General features: G+C 54.6%; 8 protein-coding genes across 8 annotated transcripts; 4 read left to right on the top strand and 4 right to left on the bottom strand.

The window, feature by feature from the left end:
- Nucleotides 1–755: 755 nt before the first annotated feature.
- Nucleotides 756–3,605, top strand: MYCGRDRAFT_77404 (uncharacterized protein; the record flags this gene model as incomplete). The annotated part of the gene is made up of 2 exons (XM_003847888.1): nucleotides 756–1,370; nucleotides 1,416–3,605. The coding sequence occupies 2 exons, from the start codon at nucleotides 756–758 to the stop codon at nucleotides 3,603–3,605; spliced, it is 2,805 nt and encodes a 934-aa protein (XP_003847936.1).
- A 218-nt stretch (nucleotides 3,606–3,823) lies between these two features.
- Nucleotides 3,824–4,687, bottom strand: MYCGRDRAFT_97041 (uncharacterized protein; the record flags this gene model as incomplete). Its single annotated transcript, XM_003848104.1, has 1 exon — nucleotides 3,824–4,687. One exon carries the CDS (start codon nucleotides 4,685–4,687, stop codon nucleotides 3,824–3,826), a length of 864 nt encoding a protein of 287 aa, XP_003848152.1.
- Nucleotides 4,688–5,413: 726 nt separating this feature from the next.
- MYCGRDRAFT_111474 (uncharacterized protein) lies at nucleotides 5,414–6,602 on the top strand (the record flags this gene model as incomplete). Its single annotated transcript, XM_003847889.1, has 2 exons — nucleotides 5,414–5,578; nucleotides 5,640–6,602. 2 exons carry the CDS (start codon nucleotides 5,414–5,416, stop codon nucleotides 6,600–6,602), a joined length of 1,128 nt encoding a protein of 375 aa, XP_003847937.1.
- A 968-nt stretch (nucleotides 6,603–7,570) lies between these two features.
- On the top strand, nucleotides 7,571–8,932 carry MYCGRDRAFT_111475 (uncharacterized protein; the record flags this gene model as incomplete). The annotated part of the gene is made up of 3 exons (XM_003847890.1): nucleotides 7,571–8,288; nucleotides 8,430–8,675; nucleotides 8,820–8,932. The coding sequence occupies 3 exons, from the start codon at nucleotides 7,571–7,573 to the stop codon at nucleotides 8,930–8,932; spliced, it is 1,077 nt and encodes a 358-aa protein (XP_003847938.1).
- A 1,221-nt stretch (nucleotides 8,933–10,153) lies between these two features.
- MYCGRDRAFT_111476 (uncharacterized protein) lies at nucleotides 10,154–12,266 on the bottom strand (the record flags this gene model as incomplete). Its single annotated transcript, XM_003848103.1, has 1 exon — nucleotides 10,154–12,266. One exon carries the CDS (start codon nucleotides 12,179–12,181, stop codon nucleotides 10,154–10,156), a length of 2,028 nt encoding a protein of 675 aa, XP_003848151.1.
- Nucleotides 12,267–14,398: 2,132 nt separating this feature from the next.
- MYCGRDRAFT_16721 (uncharacterized protein) lies at nucleotides 14,399–15,403 on the bottom strand (the record flags this gene model as incomplete). Its single annotated transcript, XM_003848102.1, has 1 exon — nucleotides 14,399–15,403. A coding segment is annotated over one exon (1,005 nt), but the record flags the coding sequence as incomplete, so codon positions are not given.
- Nucleotides 15,404–15,884: 481 nt separating this feature from the next.
- On the bottom strand, nucleotides 15,885–17,252 carry MYCGRDRAFT_106350 (uncharacterized protein; the record flags this gene model as incomplete). Its single annotated transcript, XM_003848101.1, has 2 exons — nucleotides 15,885–16,336; nucleotides 16,392–17,252. 2 exons carry the CDS (start codon nucleotides 17,201–17,203, stop codon nucleotides 16,078–16,080), a joined length of 1,071 nt encoding a protein of 356 aa, XP_003848149.1.
- A 590-nt stretch (nucleotides 17,253–17,842) lies between these two features.
- Nucleotides 17,843–19,585, top strand: MYCGRDRAFT_11322 (uncharacterized protein; the record flags this gene model as incomplete). Its single annotated transcript, XM_003847891.2, has 1 exon — nucleotides 17,843–19,585. A coding segment is annotated over one exon (1,743 nt), but the record flags the coding sequence as incomplete, so codon positions are not given.
- Between the last annotated feature and the right edge of the window lie 20 nt (nucleotides 19,586–19,605).

Below are 19,605 nucleotides of genomic sequence, written 5' to 3' on the forward strand. Positions count from 1 at the left end.
GGTTTTTCCGGACTTCTGGTCTCGCTCTGTTGTTTTGTGCCGCAGGAAGGACTTCAAGGTCGTATTGGGTTTTGCTGACTCCTGGTCTTTGTTTGAATTTTGTGCTGGAGGGAGGGACTTCAACTTCAGGTCGCATCAATGTCCGCGGACTACTGGTCTCGCTCTGTCATCTTGTGCCGGAAAGGAGGGCTTCAACATCGTGCTGGCTTCGCGCACTCCAGTTCTCGTTCTATTGTTTTGTACTTCAGGTTAATCTCTCTCCATCAAATCTGTGACATTGTGCATCAGTCCACGCCGAGTGTTCCTTGCTGTCGCCATGAGGTTTCATTGTCTCTGGTGAGAGGTCCGCTTGCGGCACATGCAAGGACGCGAGAGCATAGGATCAAAGCCAGGCAGGTGTGAGATAGATGGAGGTTGATCGAGCATGCAGAGTGAATCTCCACCTTCATATCGATGTCATATGAAGATGTAACGTTGTTGGTAATCAACTGAGGAGGCGACTTCTTCCACCCCACACCACTTGCCAGCGCTCCACATCACGAGGCCGGACTTCATTCGTCATCTGTCCAACCTCCTCCATTCCCTAACAACCGACATCTCGCTATTCCACGCCTACGACCACCAGTCCACCGATCGCCTCGACCGTGCCAGTAATATCATATCACAAATCCGAAAATCGCATGAGCGAAACCGACAACATGTCGCAATCCGGCGACAACTCTCCGCAACAACAATACAGCGATCCAGCCTGGGACATGCAGCACCAGTCACACGAGCAGACCGACGAAGACGACCAAACGATATACGGTCCACCCGCACACATCGCCGCTCGCTTTTACCGCAATCAGCTCAATCGTCGCAAATCGTCCGCCGCCTCATCGAGGCGCAACTCGCTATCCTCCGCTCACTCTCACACTTCCAGCCGATCGCAGCGTCGCAGTTCCGCAGGATGTCAAAGCACATATGTCGCTCAGCACCTTCGCCGAGCTTCAATCATTGAGTCCCGCAAGGCTCGTCTGGCGGATCGAGCGGCGCATGCAGAGCAGGTGCGATTGCGTGCCGCGCTGGTGAAAGCGACACCTCGAGGCAGCACTTCAAATACTGAGGAGCGCGCGCTCGCTGCTCAGGTCGCGAAAGAGAAGTATCTTGCGAAAGTCGCGGCGACATGTGCGGAGGAAGTGGCGCGGGCGAAGAGGATCGCGGAGGAAGTGAAGGAGCGCAAGCAGGCGGAGGAGGCGCGAGTTCGTCTGGAGATGGAAGAGCGGCATGCGGAGGCTGAGAAGAGACGGGCGGAATATCAGCGCAACCTACAGGCGAGGAGAGCACGAAGGGCGGATAGTGCGGAGAAGAAGCTGGCTATTTTGGAAGAGGTGTTGGACGTAGAAGAGGAGGTTGTATTGGACGAGAAACCGGAGGATCCCGCGTTTGCGCAAGACGCTGCTGCTAGGCGCGTGCAGAAGGCTTGGAGGCTGTATCAGCGTAAGCTGCCAGTACTGGCGTTCAGGAAGTTGGATATAACGGCACAGCGAGCCTTGACCACGAGCTTTGAAGACCTGACGGCACTTGTGGCAGATGCTGAAGTGATCTCGAACACTACGGCTGTCCTTACACACATCGGATTACAAGATACCCACGACAGCAATGCTGCACTCAACACAAGGACATTTCTTAGCGCCTACCTCATTGTGGGCCACCCAGTTGCGGTACTCATGAACAAGAATGGCGCACAGGAGCAGGACCTCATCAGCAAGGCATCGGAGCTCGTCAGCCTCTTCGAGTCCTCCATCTCACGTCTGGACAACTGGAACAATTTCACACCCAATCCGATGCAGCTCGAGACTCTTTCGCAGTCTTACACTGCTTATACCTCAGCTTTCGCAGCATGGCGACTTCAAGACTCGAGCGTATTGATCGAAGGTATGGTCGCATCCTTCGTCGAACTTGATGCGATCTGGCAGACGGTGAAAGATGACGATCGTGGTGAGGTGGCCGGCGAGTACAAGCAGGGCATCCGTGACAACCAGGTCATGCTTTTGAGCAGAATCAGGAAGCTGGCCGGACCAGATCGTGCCGACTTCCTCATCAAGAAGGCGATTCGTGAAAGTCGGCGTAGACGCCCTAAGAGGCGTCCCGCGGCGGAGATTCGGCCGAGAGGTGTTGAAGTCATCGCGCCGGAAGCTGGTCCGTCTGTCGAGGCGGCTGTCGAGGAGGCGGGCCTTCCGATGACACCCATTGGCTCGGGCGAGATCACCAAACTGTTCACTGCTATGCCGAGCAACCGCATCTTGACCCACGAGCTCGCGATCAATAAGGATTACAAGTTGGAAGATCGCAATAGTGAGGTTCGCGACCACTTGTATCGCAGCATTTGCGAGAGCATGAAGGCGGGTTTCGAAGCTGGGAACGGAGCACTCTGGACAGTTTCCACTGCCGAGAATGTTCGCGATAAGCTGCTACGCATGCTCAAGCCCGGCAACAGCATGTACAAGATGATCTCGGAAGCGCTGGATCTGGACAACATTCACCGGCAGTGCCAGCAAGGTGTCTTTTCGTATAACGGGTTCTTTAACTTCATGGCAAATGTCTTGCCCAAGCTCTGCGCGCCCTTCAGGGATCAAGAAGTCAAGACGTGGACAGAGGAGCTCCGCAATGATGAGAGTGGAGATGAACTAGGCGCCATGATCGAGAAGTTGTTTAAGCTCCTCCGCATGGTCGACGTGCTCAGTCTAGACTACAGCAACTTCATGATCATGAACGCCGCACCCACTCTTATTCAAGAATCCGCCGGCTACGAACAACGCATGTTCGCTCGCGACCTCGAAGCGGGCGTCATTTCCCTCGACCAAACTCAGCGCTGGTGGCATCAAGCCCGGTCAGCTCTCACCTCTGAAGCCGACCGCCGCGACCCCGAGGGCGTCCGGCACCCCTCCGATCGCCCTTCTCCTAACAAAATCTACACGCACGCCCTCATCGAAACAGCCATCAGCCAAAGCGAGCTCGATGCCATCCCGTTCCCGGAGACTCTCACACTCGACGTCGACCGTCTGCGGAAAGTCCGCATCAATGCCATCCGCATCGCCGTTGTGGGCGCAATCCTTCTCACGACCAAGAATCTCCTCAAACGAGATGTCCGCAGCCAGTGGAAGAGCGAAGCTGCTCGCTTGTGGGCACTCCTCGCGACCGAACCCTTCAACACGACCGAAGAACCCACCACCGCGCAGAAAGCCTTCTCCATCCTCGAGACGGCTCATAACATGCCTGCTCCGACCAAGTCCGCCGTGCTAAACACCATTACTCGATTCTTCTCTCAGGCTGCCGAGGCCACGTCCTCCACCAATTCGGGTAGCAGCGTCCGCTTCACCGATCCGGTGCTGAAAGTCCTCTTCCAACGGCTCAAGTCCCACGTCTCAGCAAGACTAGACGCGCAGACGTCCGCGGAGAAAGTCCGAGCGGCGAGTTCGGCAAGTGAGAAGTTGGCGGCCAGTGGAATGGCGGAATTTACGGAGAAGGTGGCGGGGATCGTGGAGATTCTGGAGAGGGTGAGGGATGTGGATTGGAGGTCGCATGGGGGGTGGTATGAGGGGATCGCTGCTGCGGTGGAGTAAAGATAGAGATGGCTCCGGCGGCGGATACGAGGTTTTGTATGATATCGATCTTTTCTTTGGGATTCCCTGCTGTCGTTTGTAGAGGAGACGGGAAGGAGTGTGGTGATCAAGACATACTGGGACGAATATGATGATTGTGCTTTTGTCTTGACTTCTCTTTTCTTTATGGAGCCTTTCTGTATGCTTGATCCAATCGCGCGCAACGTTTTCTTTATCCCTCATGTCTGTTCGTCCTGTAACTCCACCTCCCGCCGCGCAGCTTCTAGTCGCTCCTCCACCGCCGCTGACAAGGCATACAACTCCGCCTCACTCAAGTTTTCAATGTCAATGTCGTCCAGGAGATCAATTGTGGCGTCATTCCCTACTCCGTTCTCTGCTTCGTCGAAATCCAGGTCCACGTCTCCTCCCCTCATCTGCGCAGCAAGCCTATCTTCCTCCTGCTGCGCCTCGTCTTCTTCCCATAAGTCCCACTGCTCGTCCATCTCTCCTGTCTCATTCGAACTGTCGCCTCCGAATTGCGCGTCGACTCCGTCTTCACTCCCCTCCCACCCCTCTTCATCCGGACAAGCCCACCTCCCCGGCTGATAAAACATCGGCTGTGATCGATCGAACAAGTGCGCTTCTCGGTAGTCTTCTTCAGCTCTGCGCTCCTCGTCCTCCGCGAAGCGCACTCTCCTCGATTTCCTCGGATCGGGGTCGCCGCTATCTCTGCGCTTCCGCTTCCCACTTGCGCTCCCTGCAGGATTCGGTAGACTCGATGCGGCTTCGATTGATTCCAACTCCGCTCTCGCGGCGGGATCGTTGAGGACGGCGAGTTTTGCGGCGATGTATGCTTGCCGGGTTGGAGGCGCGGAGTCGCGCGGATACTGGGATTCGTCGCTGTCGAGGTAATCGTGGTGCGCGGTTTCGGCGTCGAAGTAGGTTTCGACGAGGAGGAGGGCGTTCATTTGTTTTGTTGAAGACATGGTGCGTGCTGGGGTGATGGTGGCAGGGCGGGGCGGTGGGAGGTTGCTTTTCGGATTCCGGCGGGAATTGGATGCGACCATGGCTGCAGCGCGTTGGTTCAACCATTTGGAGGACATGTTTTTGCTTTAAGGGATGGGGAGGATGTTTGGGGTGGATGAGATTTCCGGCTGGAGATGTTGCGATTTTGGGTGAAGGGACTTGAGGGATTGAGTTATGAAAAGTGTTGCGCTGGTCTTAACCGGATGTAGCATAGCAACGGAACAATTCACGTTCTTGAGAAGACGAGGAGAATTTATTGGAGATGCGCGTGGTTGGGGCGTTGGTTACGTGGAGAGCAGCCAGCGCGGTAGCGGAGTGACGAACATCGTGAGACCTTCTGTCCAACCAGGAGGTGTTCGAATGTACAATGTTTTCCCTCTCCTCTGTTTCATACGTACTCTCTGGCGTCGCCGGCTGAGCTGTACTTCTGTCCTGGGGCAAAGTAGAGGAAGCGAAAGTGTACGTGAACGAGATCGGCCTTACCTGCTCGACCCGAGGGCGTCGTATTTTCACCCTTTCGTGGCCTAGTCACATGCCAGCTACCACTTGCCTCCAGGGTCTGCATCCGATCGCGTGTGATAGTACATCACGTAGGTGAAGTGAAGAAGTGAAGTCCGTTGTCGTCGGAGACTTCCAGCTGCAACCGAAACTCTAAACCCTGCAGCCGCCACTTCCATTGTGGGGTTCGATTCAGGGTCCAGCTCTCTCCTGCAATTGCCAGGATCCTCCATGAATCTTCGCAGCTCCACGACTCTTTTCACACAGTTCAAACACCACACCCGAGCAGAGTCTTTTCTCCGACAATGCCGGCCACAGTCACTACTGCCACGGTCACCAAGGAGGCGTGCCCGGCACCGCCCTCGAAAGATTTGGACATCAAGACAGGAGGAAAGGAGGACTTCTTCTGGACATATACCGAAGAACCACACCGGACACGACGACAGGCGATAATCAAGGCACACCCTGAGGTTAGTGGCGGCCTCACTATGTCTTGGTCTGATACACTCCGTGCTGAACATATCTCTGCAGGTTTTGAAACTGTGTGGCCCCGAGCCCTTGACCATCCCCATCGTCTTGGCCGTCGTCGCTCTCCAAATCACCTGCGCCTACCTCCTCCGCAACACACCCGTCCTATCATGGCGCTTCATGCTCACTGCATATGCCATTGGCGCGACTGCCAATCAAAATTTGTTCCTGGCCATACATGAGATATCACACAACTTGGCGTTCAAGTCGCCCGCGGCGAACAGACTCCTTGCGGTGGTCGCGAACCTGCCAATTGGCATTCCATACTATGCGTCTTTCCGACCATATCATTTGACACACCACAAGTCGTTGGGCGTGGATGGACTGGACACCGATCTGCCCACCGCATTGGAGGCCTGGTTCCTCGACTCGGTCGGAGGCAAGGCATTCTTTGCGACTTTCCAGATCCTGTTTTACGCCCTCCGCCCAATGATGGTGTACCAAATCCCAATGACAGGCATCCACGCCTTCAACGTTGCTGTACAGCTGCTCTTCGACTTTGCCATCGTCAAGTCCTTCGGCTGGCACGCGTTGGGATACTTCATAATGAGCTCCTTCCTCGCCGGCTCGCTCCATCCGTGCGCAGGGCACTTCATCGCCGAGCACTACGTTTTCGGCCAGATGCAACGAACCAAGGAAGCCGCGGCTGCACCCTCTGCGAAGATGGCTCCTCCACCAGAGACATACTCCTACTACGGCTGCTTGAATCTGCTAACCTACAACGTCGGCCTTCACAACGAACACCACGACTTTCCCGCGATTCCGTGGTCTCGGCTGTGGAAGCTGAACGAGATTGCGAACGAGTTCTACGCCGACTTACCCTGCCACCACAGCTGGACGTGGGTGATTTGGCAATTTGTTCTGGATCGCGAGGTCGGCTTGTGGTGCCGAGTCAAGAGAAAGGAAGGAGGGCGGAAAGTAGGAGATACCAAGTCGCATGCACAAAAGGTGGACATTGTATTATAGTGGCATTTGGCATTCGGCATTGGGTATGGGATACATGGATATGAAATATACGCACAATAGACGGCGACGTTGTATGATCATCACGGGCGTCATAGGCTCGGATTTCTTTCCATGGCCAAACGGTCAGACCTATGGCGACTTCACTTCCTGGTTGGCATGGAGAGGAGCGAAACGCAACAACCTGTAAACATTTGGCCCTAAGCATTGACTCATTTGCGGAAGGATCGTGGGTCAAAGCAACGTACCTGAGTCCTCGCAGGGATAAGCCAGGCCATCATGCGCGACAGACCCTCCTGGCGGAAATTCTGGCGGACATCCCTCCCACTGGTGAGAAACATGTCGAGCACACGAGCATCAACCTGGAAAGCGGTCGGTGTCGAGGTTGGTTTGCCGTGCCGTTTGTCTTGAAGGGAGAGGGATGGCCGACGAGTGGCTCTGGCCGATATGAGGGCTTATGAACTTGTTGGACGGCGTACATTTCGATGGGATCGATGTTCGGTGGAGTTTCGTGCCCTGCTCCGCGCATGTGCTTCGCAAACCTTTCCTGACTTAACACGGTCGCGGCGAGTTCGGCCAAGGCATATATAGGCAACGAAGCGGCACAAAGATCAGAGTCCATTGCAGTACCATCGGTCGAACAGACAGAAAGTACATGGACAAATTGATCACAACCCTTTCAATGTCTTGAAAGCTTGCTGGGTTGCGTAGACGACTGGTCCAAAGCATGCCGGCTACGTCTAAAGCGGAGCATCTTTCCAAGTTGCTCATTTTCATCAGTCCGCAGACCACGCTCAATGCCGGTAAGTAGAGCCATGGTAAAGGCATAAAGATAGATCAAGACCGACCAAGGCGTTGTACATGTAGTAAATTGCCGCTAGCCCGCGAGCCGCGCCGGGCCCGCGTCGCCCATTTGCATGTGAATCTTTTGGCATATCATGAGGAGCTACATCTTAGCATGGCCCGTCGCCATGGCCAAGAACAAAAAGCAAAGAGTGCACGCTTTACACGCAGACTCCAAGAGCGCTGCTAAAGTCCGGCACGGCAAGTCACCAAACACCTCGAAGTCCGGCAAACCCAGCAAATCCTCGCAACCACCACCTAAGAAAGCCGAACCGACGATCCCATTCCAAGCCGAAGACCGCATATTACTAGTCGGCGAGGGAGACTTTTCCTTTGCCAAGTCAATCGTAGAGCACCATGGCTGCTGCGACGTGACCGCAACCTGTTTCGATCGGCAGGAGGAACTCTACGAAAAGTACAAACCACAAGCGGAAGAGCACGTCAAGTACCTCGAAGATGAAGGTCAAACAGTCCACTGCGGCATCGACGCCACGAAGCTGGATAAGATCAAAGCGCTGAAGAAGCAGGGCGGCGGACGCTTCGATGTGATACTCTTCAATTTCCCACACGTCGGTGGGAAGAGCAAGGACGTCAATCGACAGGTACGGTTCAACCAGGAATTGCTGGTGAAGTTCTTCAACACGGGGATGGAGCTGCTCGCGCCGGAGGGTACGATTGTCGTCACATTGTTTGAGGGCGAGCCGTATACGTTGTGGAATGTAAGAGACCTGGGACGGCATACTGGACTGGAGGTGAGGAGGAGCTTTAAATTCATGGCGGAGGCATATCCGGGGTACAGTCATGCGAGGACGTTGGGCAATATTGAAGGTGGCGGAGGCTGGAAGGGTGAGGACAGGGAGGCGAGGAGTTATGTCTTTCAGAAGAGAGGGCCACAGCCGGCGCAGCCTCACCTGGGTGTTTCGACGGGAGGGAAGAGGCGGCGTGGGAGTGACAGCGACAGCTCTGATGAGGATTGAAGCTGTGCAGGATTATTCACACAAGAAATGGAACACGACGACATTCATTTCGAGATTGTTGAAGCCGGGCTTACGGCTCTCGAGGAGCTCGATCGTTATGCCATGGAGCAAAGGCTCTATCACAACTCCACCACGGATGCATCACTTCCGTCGGACCCGGACCTTACGACTGGGCTGAAGTGCCGAACCACACTGGATGCCGAACCAGACTGGACTGGCATTGCACGGCGACACATCCGCGGTGCTCGTTATCAAGGTACCGCGAAGAGGCAAGAAGTTGGCGAGCATCCATGAAGGCAGCCGAATCACTTCCCACAGCATCCGCAAACACTCGCCAACGCATGCTACGTCTTCCTCGTCCTCCCGCTTTGATGCCGACCGCTTCGTACGCATACCTCAGGCCGATTGGCCGGCGCCGTGAAGCCGCTCTTGTACAACCTTCGGGAGCGCCTCTGCATGTTCAAGAAGCTCGATTCTCGATCTCACGTCCTGAACTACATTTCTGGCTGCTGAGTCTTTCTCACATCTCAGCTGAAGCGGACAAGGACGTTAGACCAAGGTGTCGACTAGACTGATCCTTCGAAACGTCATGTTATACCTCCAAAGATAACATGAAATGACATTGATGCATTCTTCGGAAATCGGCATACAGCCTGATCGCAAACGCACATCTCCGAAGAATACAACGCAACGTCACGTATGTCCTCGGCCGAATCGGTTCAACGGTACACAGCCACCACCATCACGCGCAGATGGCCACGCGAGGCGTTTCATGCCGTTTCATTGTAGGTTGTGGTGATCTGCAGCACGAGTCGTGCGTTCGTTTGCATACCAAGCAGCCAAGCTTTAATGGCACAACGGTCGGTTGGACCTGTCAATCTGATCAAACACGATCTTCGAAGAAGCATTACGGAAGCGATCTATAAACAATACGGAAGAGCCGGTCTCGTATTCGTAAGATGCGCCAAAAGGCCAGGACCAGGACGTCGGCTACGACTGTCTTACCATATGCGCAAGGGTTCGTCCATCGGCACCTCGTCGGATTTGAGTGATGATGAATACGACATCGAAAACACCTGTCAGCAAGTGCAAGCGAGCAAGGTCATTGCGATCACCGCAACGTACAACAACTCCTGTATATCTTTACATTTCGGAAGATCTCCAGACCCTTGTCCCATCCGTGTTCACAATCTTGTTGCTCACGCTAAGCTGCATGTCAGCAGAACCAGAGATTCAAGGCCTAGGCTGGCATGGTTTGGCAACGATCCCAATCGAAGGGTCAGGGATGGAGATTTGTTCAAATTTCCAACCCATGTCCACTGCCGGTTCCCAGCCACACTGTTCAAGAAATGCTTGCGCGTACGGCGATGCGATAGAGGAGCAATGTTTTGTAAATCGGAAATTGATAACGTGAACTGTATACTCATCGATCTCTCGCCGATGATGAAGAGCTGGCCTGGTCGTGAAGTCGTCGCAACGAGAAAAATGAAATAAATGCATGTTTTTTGGTAGTCTCTTCCTCTGATCTCTTGCTCAATGTAAAGTCTCTCTGCACAATTTGTGAATGGAAAAGGAAACCGCCCTCGCCCTGGATTCTTTTGTCGCAACGAGGAATTGATGACAGAGAAGCTGGGACAAGAAGAGGTCAAAAAGGTGTTGTCTGCCGTCCGATTAAAGTACTAAAGATTATCCGCTCTGTGGATCTTTGCATTCCTTGTTCCATTTCCATCCCATCTAATACGAAGGCGGCGAGAGTGACTCGTTCGCACCTCCTGGTTTGCCCGATGTGACATCCAGTAGAGGTACAAAGTCGGAGAAGATTGGGAGCTCCTCACTGCTGGCCGGTGGCTGGTAGGTGGTCGTGACGACCTCGAAGACGAAGCCTGGGAGGGTGGCTGGGTCGATGTTCTCTCCTTTGGGACCGCAGATTCTCCACTTCAGGTTCATTCCCAGGAATGGCACGACGAGAGCTTCTGCCAGGTTGGAGAGGAGGCCGCCTTGAGTGTTGACGGACGATTGCAGGGCCCGCGTGAGAGGGATCGAGCCACTGATGACCACCGGACTGTCTTCCATGCCTTCCTTGGCCAAGACGCCCATTGTACCGATGAGGTTGTTCGCGAAGATCCACTGCGTGGGGTCCTCGATGGTTGGATCTCCGTTGAAGCAGAAGATCTGATAGGAACCTCCCAGAACGTAGCGAGGTGTTTGGATGTTGGCGGCGTACTGGAAGTGGCTACCGTTGGCGGCCGCGAAGGGGTTGCCGGAGAGCACATCGCTGACGGTGCCGCTGATGGTTCCGCTAACAGTAGCAGTGACACCGCCTACGAGGCCACCGACAGCACCGCCGGCTGGTGCAGCATTATTAGGAGTAGCAGCGTTGGAAGTATCGCTGTTGGCACTCTTGTCTGCTGAGTTGCTGGGAGTTCCGCCGATGCCCTGGAGAATGCTACCGACCTGAGGCGCGGCATCACGCTTGCGGTTCGCGGCATTGGGGCCGTAAAGTCTGTTGACTGCCGCGATAACGCCGTTGCGGCCACCCGCAATCTCCGGATAAGTGTAGCGGAATGTGTTGGCCCAGTCACGGACCGAGTTGCTCGTCCAGAAGTTTCCTCTGGTGTCGCGGTAGAATGGCATCAATGGCGAGTTCTCGTCCTGTGTAGAGCCCTGCGGGATTGTCCACGTGCTGTGTGGAGCCACTTGGGAGCCTCCGTACGCGTTGGGGTTGATCATCTGCCAGAGGGCGAATATGCGGTCGACCATGGCGTGGTGTACCCAGAACATGGGGTCGTGAGCAGCCAACGGGAGGTATGTCATATGTCCACCAGAGAATCCGTTACCTCCCGGGCCACCGGCAGTTATGTGGATAAGGTTGTGGAGGTCTTCCAGGCTGGTCGAGCATTGCCTCGAGCTAGCGCGAGAGTCGTCGTTGCTGAAGTCTGGGTAGCTGGAGCACTGCGTGAGAAGGCTGTAGACCTGGTCTGCAAGACTCTGGTGAACCTGGCTAAAGGCAAGGCCGCATTGTTGGTTGTTGCTGACGGCGTTGACGCTGTTGTCCCTCGGCCAGCGGTAGGTTCGTCGCCATGTAAGGAAGGGGGTGTATACCAGACCGCTGGTGTCCGTAAATTCGTAGCGGAAGAGAGGATTGTCGATCGTCCGTCGGCCGTTTGGTGTGTCGACCGTCACGGAGAAGTCGCTGAGCATACGCGGTAGCGCCGGACGGCCGTTTGAGGTAGGCATCGCCCAGTCCCAGTATGGAAAGCGAATCCTGTTGGCCGCATCGACATACTTTCGTCTTCTCGAGGCTGGAAAGGAGTTGGCAACGTTCTTAGCGATCTTGATGAATTCCTGCTCGAAGAGAGCGGTGTAGACACGGTGCCAGGCGGGAAAGAGTATCGAGTCGTGTGTGCAGTATCCATCAGTACCGCCGCATGAGCTGCACTGCCCGACACCGTTGTAGTTCGTCCTGGGCACACCGTGAATGGACGAAATGCCAAAGTATGAGGTCGAGCTGCCCTGTGACTGTTTTTTGAATCGGTCCATTGCGAGAATGAAGAGCGTCCACTGTTCCGGTCTTTTCGCCTTCAGATCACGCATCTCAAATCGGGGTTCAATGTTTCCTGGCGGGCCGGTGACCACGACAATGCCAGATTGGCGTTCCACCAAATTGCTGTGGTCTTCATGGTCCAAAGGAGCAGCCAGCACGGAAGTGCAGGCCAAAGAAAGCAAAGAAACAACGGAAAGGAGCTTCATATCGAGCAGCATGAGCGAGTGGTGCTGCTGGTAGAACGAATGTAAACGTGCTCAAAGTGGAGCACACATGAACAGAAGCCTGAGAGTGAGAAGAGTCGCCAGAGGCACAAGAGGGCAGGGTGTTTTGTAGAAAAGGAAGGTGTTGGAAGGAAGAGAGACCAATTCGGGATGCGCCCTCACGGTTGGAGTCAAACGGTGCACAGGGCACATCTCACGAGAAGTCTCGCTTCGAATGGGAGAGATAGCCAGTGGCGCTGCGACGGTTGTCAGGTTGCCCATGCAGCTGCCATGGGGTGTCCCTGGTCGTGCTCGGCGGCCCATGTTTGAAGCAGTATAGGGGAAATTTGAAAAGATCGCGGCTTCGGTATCGGATGGGGCCATTGTGTTTCGAGTCCGGTGACGTCGGCATCTTCTCGCTCGAACTTCCATTATTCATTGATGATGAGGAGCTTTTCACGTCAAAGTGTCGTTTCCCGCTCTGACAGGCCTCTGTCGTGTCTCGCGGCGCGAGGTTTACGCGGGTGCGAATAGATGTCCAGGTCAAGGGGTGTGTAGGCTTCTATTGGTGGGAGATGACAGCGGTACCTGTTCATCCAGGACCGACCTGCCAGGAAAGCCTTGTGCTCGCGCGCCAGCCTCCACCAAGTCTTGCCCTGTGCCCACGTCCCGTCACGTTTGGTGTTTGACTCTCCTGGTGGAAGCAAATTGCGGTGGTAGACGTCTCATGCGGCTCAGCGCTGTTTCAGAGTCGTCTGACGTCGTCACTGGCGCGCGCGTGGCAGTGATTTGACTATTATTAATCCGAGATCATGAGAGATGTCTGCCGATACATACTCGCGACGATTCCTCACAGCGTCCAATACCTCATACAGTTCGATCGGCCGCGGCGACGTATTGTCTTCGGCGATCTGAGTTCTCGGCGCCGAGAATGCCGTTCTACCAGGTACGGTACTGCAGGATTCAGACTGAAAATAGCTGCAGCTCATTGCGGAGAGCCTCGGAGCGGATGTCGGTCACATTCTGCAAAAGCTCTTGCACCTCGTGCAGCTGTTCTATGGGGCGATTGTTGTCGGAAAAGCATGGAGCAGGTGTCATCGTGTTGAGCGGTCATCAAGTTGGCAACAACGTGTCCCGTTCGCAAGCGGCTGCCCTTGTTTTACTAGTCGTCGACAAGTGCCGTAGAATTAGACCTACCCAAAGACATCCACAACTGAAGAAACGCGACCTTGCTAACTGGCGGAGCTCCTCTCACTTTTCCCCGTCAAATGCGTCAGGCACAGCAAGCGCCAGCGTTTGTTTTTCACAACATGGCGCCGGGTTCGTGGATGAAATCATGACAGACCCTGTGTTCCATCTTGACCGTCCGCTCAGACCTGTCATGCCACCGCGTGGCGAAATCATGAACTAGAAGTCCACTCTTCGTCGTCGGCGGACATCCCGCAGTCTTCGGCCGTGTCCCGCAGGATGCTCGTAAGGTTTCTTCACACGAATCACCCGATGATGCCGAAATTGTGTTGAGCAACAGAGCAGGGACTGCAATACGAAGCACGACGAAGCCCTGGTCAATCCAAATCTCGATTTGGGGGTCATCCGAGTGACATGCGATGTAAGCGGAACGCCGAACTGCAGCATCGGAGACTTATACTATGCGGTATTGCCCTCATGACGCTGATTCTGATTGGAGGCAAAAACATTGAGAGTTCGTCGAGCAAAAGTACAACGATCAACCATGAATCGGTGAGACGGGAAACGGCAAAAAGATGTCGCTTCTGTGGATCGAACTGAAGACAATGTTAATGGATGCTCGCGCGCAGAGGCGAGTCAAGGTTACTCACCACAGTACCTCCAGATACCGCACAGGTGCTTGACCGAAGTGAACTTCAGTCTGGCGCTCTCCCAAGTGAGCTAAAGCGACTTTCACTCGACGTCCGAAGACAGGCAAAGCGATGGCGCCGCGCAATTTTGACCGTATATGATGATCACCATCTGTCTCGGCCGAACTTCGCTTTGGGCCAAAACACTATGCACAACCTTTCTTCGATGGACTCTGGAAATCGTCTGCGAACGACACCGAATCGCGCTTATTAGGTACGACTTGGCTCATCTCCATCTATTGGGCAGATCAGGGGAGTCGTTCCAATGTCGCTTGACAGAAATTCACTCGCAATGGAGGGCATGTACCATTTCAAGTACGTACCACTCTACGTCGACTTAATCCTCGCTCGACCAGTCCGGCATTAACACTTTCCTCCCTCGGATTTTGCCATTGTCCAAGTCCTCCAAGACCTGCGGCAGATCATTGATCGAGCCCAGCTCAATCTCGGGCGTCACGGCTCCCTTCGCAACTAACTCCAGGCACTCCTTCAATCCATCCACAGTTCCACAGAACGTTCCCTTGATCGTTATGACATTGGAGATCATCACTACCGGCAGAACGGCCACTTGTTCGCTCAATGCTCCCACCAGCACAATCGTCCCTGTGGGCTTGACCGTGAGCTGTGCATTCAGAACCGTCTCGGAATGACCGACGAAATCCACGACAGTGTCCACAACCACGCCTTGCTCGGCCAGGACTTCATATATCGGCCTCGATGCAGGACCCGCCGTGCAAAAAGCATCTTCACGCGGAATCCCTAACTTGACCGCCGTATCCACAGCATCCTGTCGATTATCACAAACAATAATCCGCTTCACCCCGAAATGCTTCGCAACTTGAACACCATTCAATCCCAACCCTCCCAGACCAAAGATCGCAATCGTCTCATCCGGCTTGACGTTCGCAGTATGCTTGACCGCATGATACGCCGTGAGCAACGCATCCGGCGAAATCGCCGCGTCCTGGATCCTCACACCATCCGGGATCTTCACCGCAGCATCGGCTCGACAAGCAACATACTCCGCAAAGAACCCATCCCGTCCGAGACCATAGCCACCATTTCCCGGCTCTCGACAAGCTTGCGACCAGCCGTTGTTGCAAGGGATGCAGTCGTGGCAGCCGGGAACGCAGTGGATTGCCACGCGGTCGCCGATGTTGAAGAGGTCTTTAGACACCTCCGAGCCGAGTGCTACGATTTCTCCGGCACCTTCGTGGCCTAGTGTGAATTCTTGGGACCATGTTGGAGGTAGTTCCGAGCGGTCGCGGATGAGACAGTCGCTGTGGCAGACGCCCATTGCTAGGAGTTTGACGAGGAGGCCGTTGGGGGTGGGTTGTGGAACTGGTATTCTGCGGCGGACGATGGGCGGTTTGTCGGCGTAGCTCATTCGCCATGCATTCATTGTGTCGGGTAGAGATGACATCTTGATCGAACTTTGTGTCTTTTGAGAGATCAATTTCGGTATGTCTCGTTGGTGAGGATGTCGACTTGGTTACTGAAGTCCTGTTGGAGCCCTCGATTCTCCTGGATTGCCTGAACGCTTTCCAATCTCGATGGCCGATGTTGCGACTCCAGATATCTACCTCCTGTTGAATGTGAGTAAAAGGTTTCGAACATCTCCGCATTCTGCGGCAAATGTACCGAGGTTATATAGTAGGCATCTCGATTGTGGATCTCTCTGAGTCGATGCATGCATGTCGTGTCTCAGCTAGCTTCATCTATGGAAGTATGCAGTTCAGTGCAGAGAAGGAGTGCTCTCTCGTAAGAGCTGACAACATGCTCGGAAAGTCAAAGATCGCATCTCACCGTCATTCCTGGCAATCACTGAAGTGCTCGTTGGACATAGTCAGATCTGGCGCCTCGACTGGGCGCCATGTCGAATTCTCGCTAATATGAGTAGGCGAAATTTAGTCACCTTTAGTCCTTCTCGAACTATGCCGTCTGGTTCCGAACACTTCTCAGTCCTCGAACACACACGCTACCGCTCAGTCTGCTGTATCTCCGCAGACCAAGCAGGCTTTTTCCGTCTCACCTCTACTGGTCGCCGCCGCGCCGACCGCCGCGGCCGGCTCCTGAGCGTTGGTTGTTGTCGCGTCCACCTCGCTGGCCTGAGCCTCCCTTTCCGCCACTCTCTCCGTCCTTTCCGTCCGTCTTGCCGTCCTTCTCGCCTGCGTTGCCACCTTCGGGTCCCATTGTCAGTGCTGCGGTCGCCAGTCTGTTTGAGAGATCGATTTGTGTGCGGATGGTGTTGGAGAGGTATGAAACGAGCAGGACATCTTGGATGTGGTTGTTGCTGGGAATGGTCAGTATATTGGCAAACATCGCAGCACATGTCGAATTGAACGTACAAGTCCTTCTCGATATCCTCAGCATCGACCTTTGGTGCCAGGCTGAGGGTGTTCATCAAGAATTGGCCGAGTGCTGAGCTGGGCTCGACTTCCTCCTCCAGCACATTTGACACGTAGTTGCTCACGCGATCGAGCATGTCCAAGACCTGCTCCACTGCGCGCTCCAGAGTCTCGATGTCGGTTTGCAGAAGCTGTGACCGATCCTCCTTGTCCCTCGCACCAGCAATCAATTCCAACCCACTCTTCTCCGCATCGCCGTACTTGATTTCATGTGGGACCGGAATGAACAGACACGAATCCGCCGCGCGCTCTGCTGTGACTCCAATGGGCGCACTAATGTACGTCTCCGCCTTGACGTCCTGACCAGCGACGGTGGAGACTGTGAGATGGACAGCTGGGTGAGGGAACGTGCCCTCGCCTTGTTGACCGTAGAAGTTTTGAATGAGAGCGGAAAATGTGTTGAGTTCGCTGCTGGTCGCATACCATCCGAGCAGCACTTCCTTGGGCGAGGCTTTCAGGTGGAGTTCGAGCATGCGCTTTTGGTAGTCCATGTCCACCTCGACTTGCTCGTCGGTCTCGGTGTGGGGAACCGCGTAGCAATTGCGAATCTCGACTTCGGTGCCATCTTCTGACCGCACACCAAGAAGTGTTCCAATTACGCGTTCTTGCTCGGCGGGTCGGCGGGATGCGTGATCGAGGATGGAGAAAAGAGCCTGCGGTTGAACAGTCACGGTGACCGGAGCGGTGGATTGTTGGGTTGAGATAGCCGCTGGAGCCAGCGGTCTGGCGAGGTGGAGAAAGTTGTCGCCCATCTTCGCGTTGCGTTCGACTCGTCCAGTATACGCTCCGGGCAGATTGTGAGGAGGGGTGGTGGTGATGGCAGGTGCGAAGTCTCAGGCTTGGCAGGCGAAATTTGGAAGTTCCAATCGATAGGACGGGTCGGACCGCTGAATTTATTGAGAAGAAGTCAGGCATGTGAAAGTTTGCGACAACTACATTTTCACAGCATGGCACCATTTCGCGGACGAGGTGGCCGAGGCGGCGGCTCGAGAGGCGGACGAGGTGGTCGTGGCGGCCGCGGTGGAAGAGGCGGGGCGAGAGGTGGGCCTCAAGCAAGCGGCAAGATTGCACGCAGTGGAATCAGGACTCGGAATGGGTACAAGAAGTTCGACAGCCAGCGAGTGAGAGACTTGGACGATAGTGGAGATGAAGTGGCGCAAGGAGAGGAGGAGGGTGAGGAGGAAGATCAGAATGATGACGATAGCGAGGAGGAAGTAGAGGTCAAACCCACGGTCAAGGCCTACAATGCTCTGCTGCAATCCTTCCATCAATCGGACAACTCAAGAGAACACAGGGCGAAGCGCCGAAAGATCAAGGACGATAGGGAAGACGTGATTGACGAACCTGGCATCGAACCAGATTTCGACGACTCCAGCAATACCGTCGCCGACGAGGATGAGGAAGCCGATGAACACGAAGGAGCCGAGGACGACGAAGACGGCAATGATCCTTACGAAGCTCATTTTGCCAATCCAGACGATAACGAGCTGTCAAGGCGACTAAAGTCCGTGCAGGCAGGCGAATGGAGGACGGAGCAATATGTCATTGGCAAAGCTGCTCGAGTAGCAATCTCGATACCCAGTTGCATCGATGCCAATCCGCCGCGGAAACACGCAAAAAGTGTAGCGGAATTGCCGCTGAAGGAGCGTCTGGCGAAGAACGCAACAGGCAAAGTCAGCGTCGACACTGAACTGGATCGCAACATTTCATCGCTCATGTTCAGTTACAACGATCTGCTTGTTGCGAACAGAACGCCTAGCAATGCAGGCGAGCTGCGCAATATGGCATGTCTCCACGCGGTGAACCACGTCTTGAAAGGGCGGGACAAGGTCATTAAGAACAATGAACGTCTCCGACACGCTGCAGCCACCGACTCTCAACAAGACCTGGACTGTCGTGACCAAGGTTTCGTACGTCCGAAAGTTCTGATTCTGCTGGAGACTCGCCAAATGGCCGTTGCATACGCCAATGCAATTGTGGCTATGTTTGCTCCGGAGCAGCAAGAAAATCGCAAACGGTTCGACGACGCATTTACCGCTCCGATCGACGAAGACAGCACCATGCCCGAGGACTACCAAGAGCTGTTCGCCGGGAATAATGACAACTCCTTTTTGACTGCATTGAAATTCACCCGGAAGACCCTCAAGTTCTATTCCGCATTCTATGCCTCCGACATCATCCTCGCTTCGCCATTGGGTCTGCGGCGAGTCGTGGAGCACGAAGATGTCAAGAAGCGAGACCACGACTTCTTGTCCTCGATCGAACTTGTGATCGCCGACCAGGTCGATGCGATGTGCCAACAGAACTGGACGAATGTTACCACCGTCTTCAGCAATCTGAATCTCCCTCTCAAAGAGTCGCACGACTGCGACTTCTCCCGCGTGCGATCATGGTATCTGGACAACCATGCGAGCTCACTACGCCAGACGGTCCTTTTGACCGCCTATATCACTCCAGAGATACTCTCGCTTTATAACTCCCTGACGCCTATATCAGCGAAAGCGAGGATTTCGCCCTTCCACTCCGGCGTCTTGACCACTGGATCCGCGCTAGGAATCAAGCAGACCTTCTCTCGGTTCCCTTCGCCGACACCCGCAGCAGATCCAGATGCCCGTTTCAAATACTTCACGACTGCCATTCTGCCTTCTCTCATGCGACTTCCTCGACCGGCAGACAACGCGCCTGGCATCTTGGTCTTCATTCCCACATATTTCGACTTCCTACGAGTTCGAAACTTCTTCGCCACGTCACCGCTGACGGAGAACATCGCTTTTGGTGCTATTCATGATTACTCCGCTGTTTCCGACCAAAGACGAGCGAGGAGTCATTTCTTGAGTGGCAGATTCACCGTGCTGCTGTACACGCAGCGTGCCCACCACTTCTTCAGGCTGAAGATCCGAGGCGTCAAGCGGGTTGTCTTCTATGGATTGCCGGACGCTCCTGTGTATTATGATGAAGTGGCTGGTGGCTTTCTGGGCTCCAGTGTGAACGATGGCAAGATCGGTGCCGAGGAGGCGAAAGTCAGGAGTGTCTTCGGACGATGGGATGGTTTGAGGCTGGAACGAGTCGTAGGCACAGAGCGAGTCAAGGGCTTGCTCCAAGAAGGGGCGGGAGATACTTTCGATTTTGTGTAGAGCTGCCAGCATGGAACGAA

Source organism: Zymoseptoria tritici, chromosome 12, assembly GCF_000219625.1.
Source record: "Zymoseptoria tritici IPO323 chromosome 12, whole genome shotgun sequence".
In the NCBI taxonomy this organism is placed as follows: Eukaryota; Fungi; Ascomycota; class Dothideomycetes; order Mycosphaerellales; family Mycosphaerellaceae; genus Zymoseptoria; species Zymoseptoria tritici.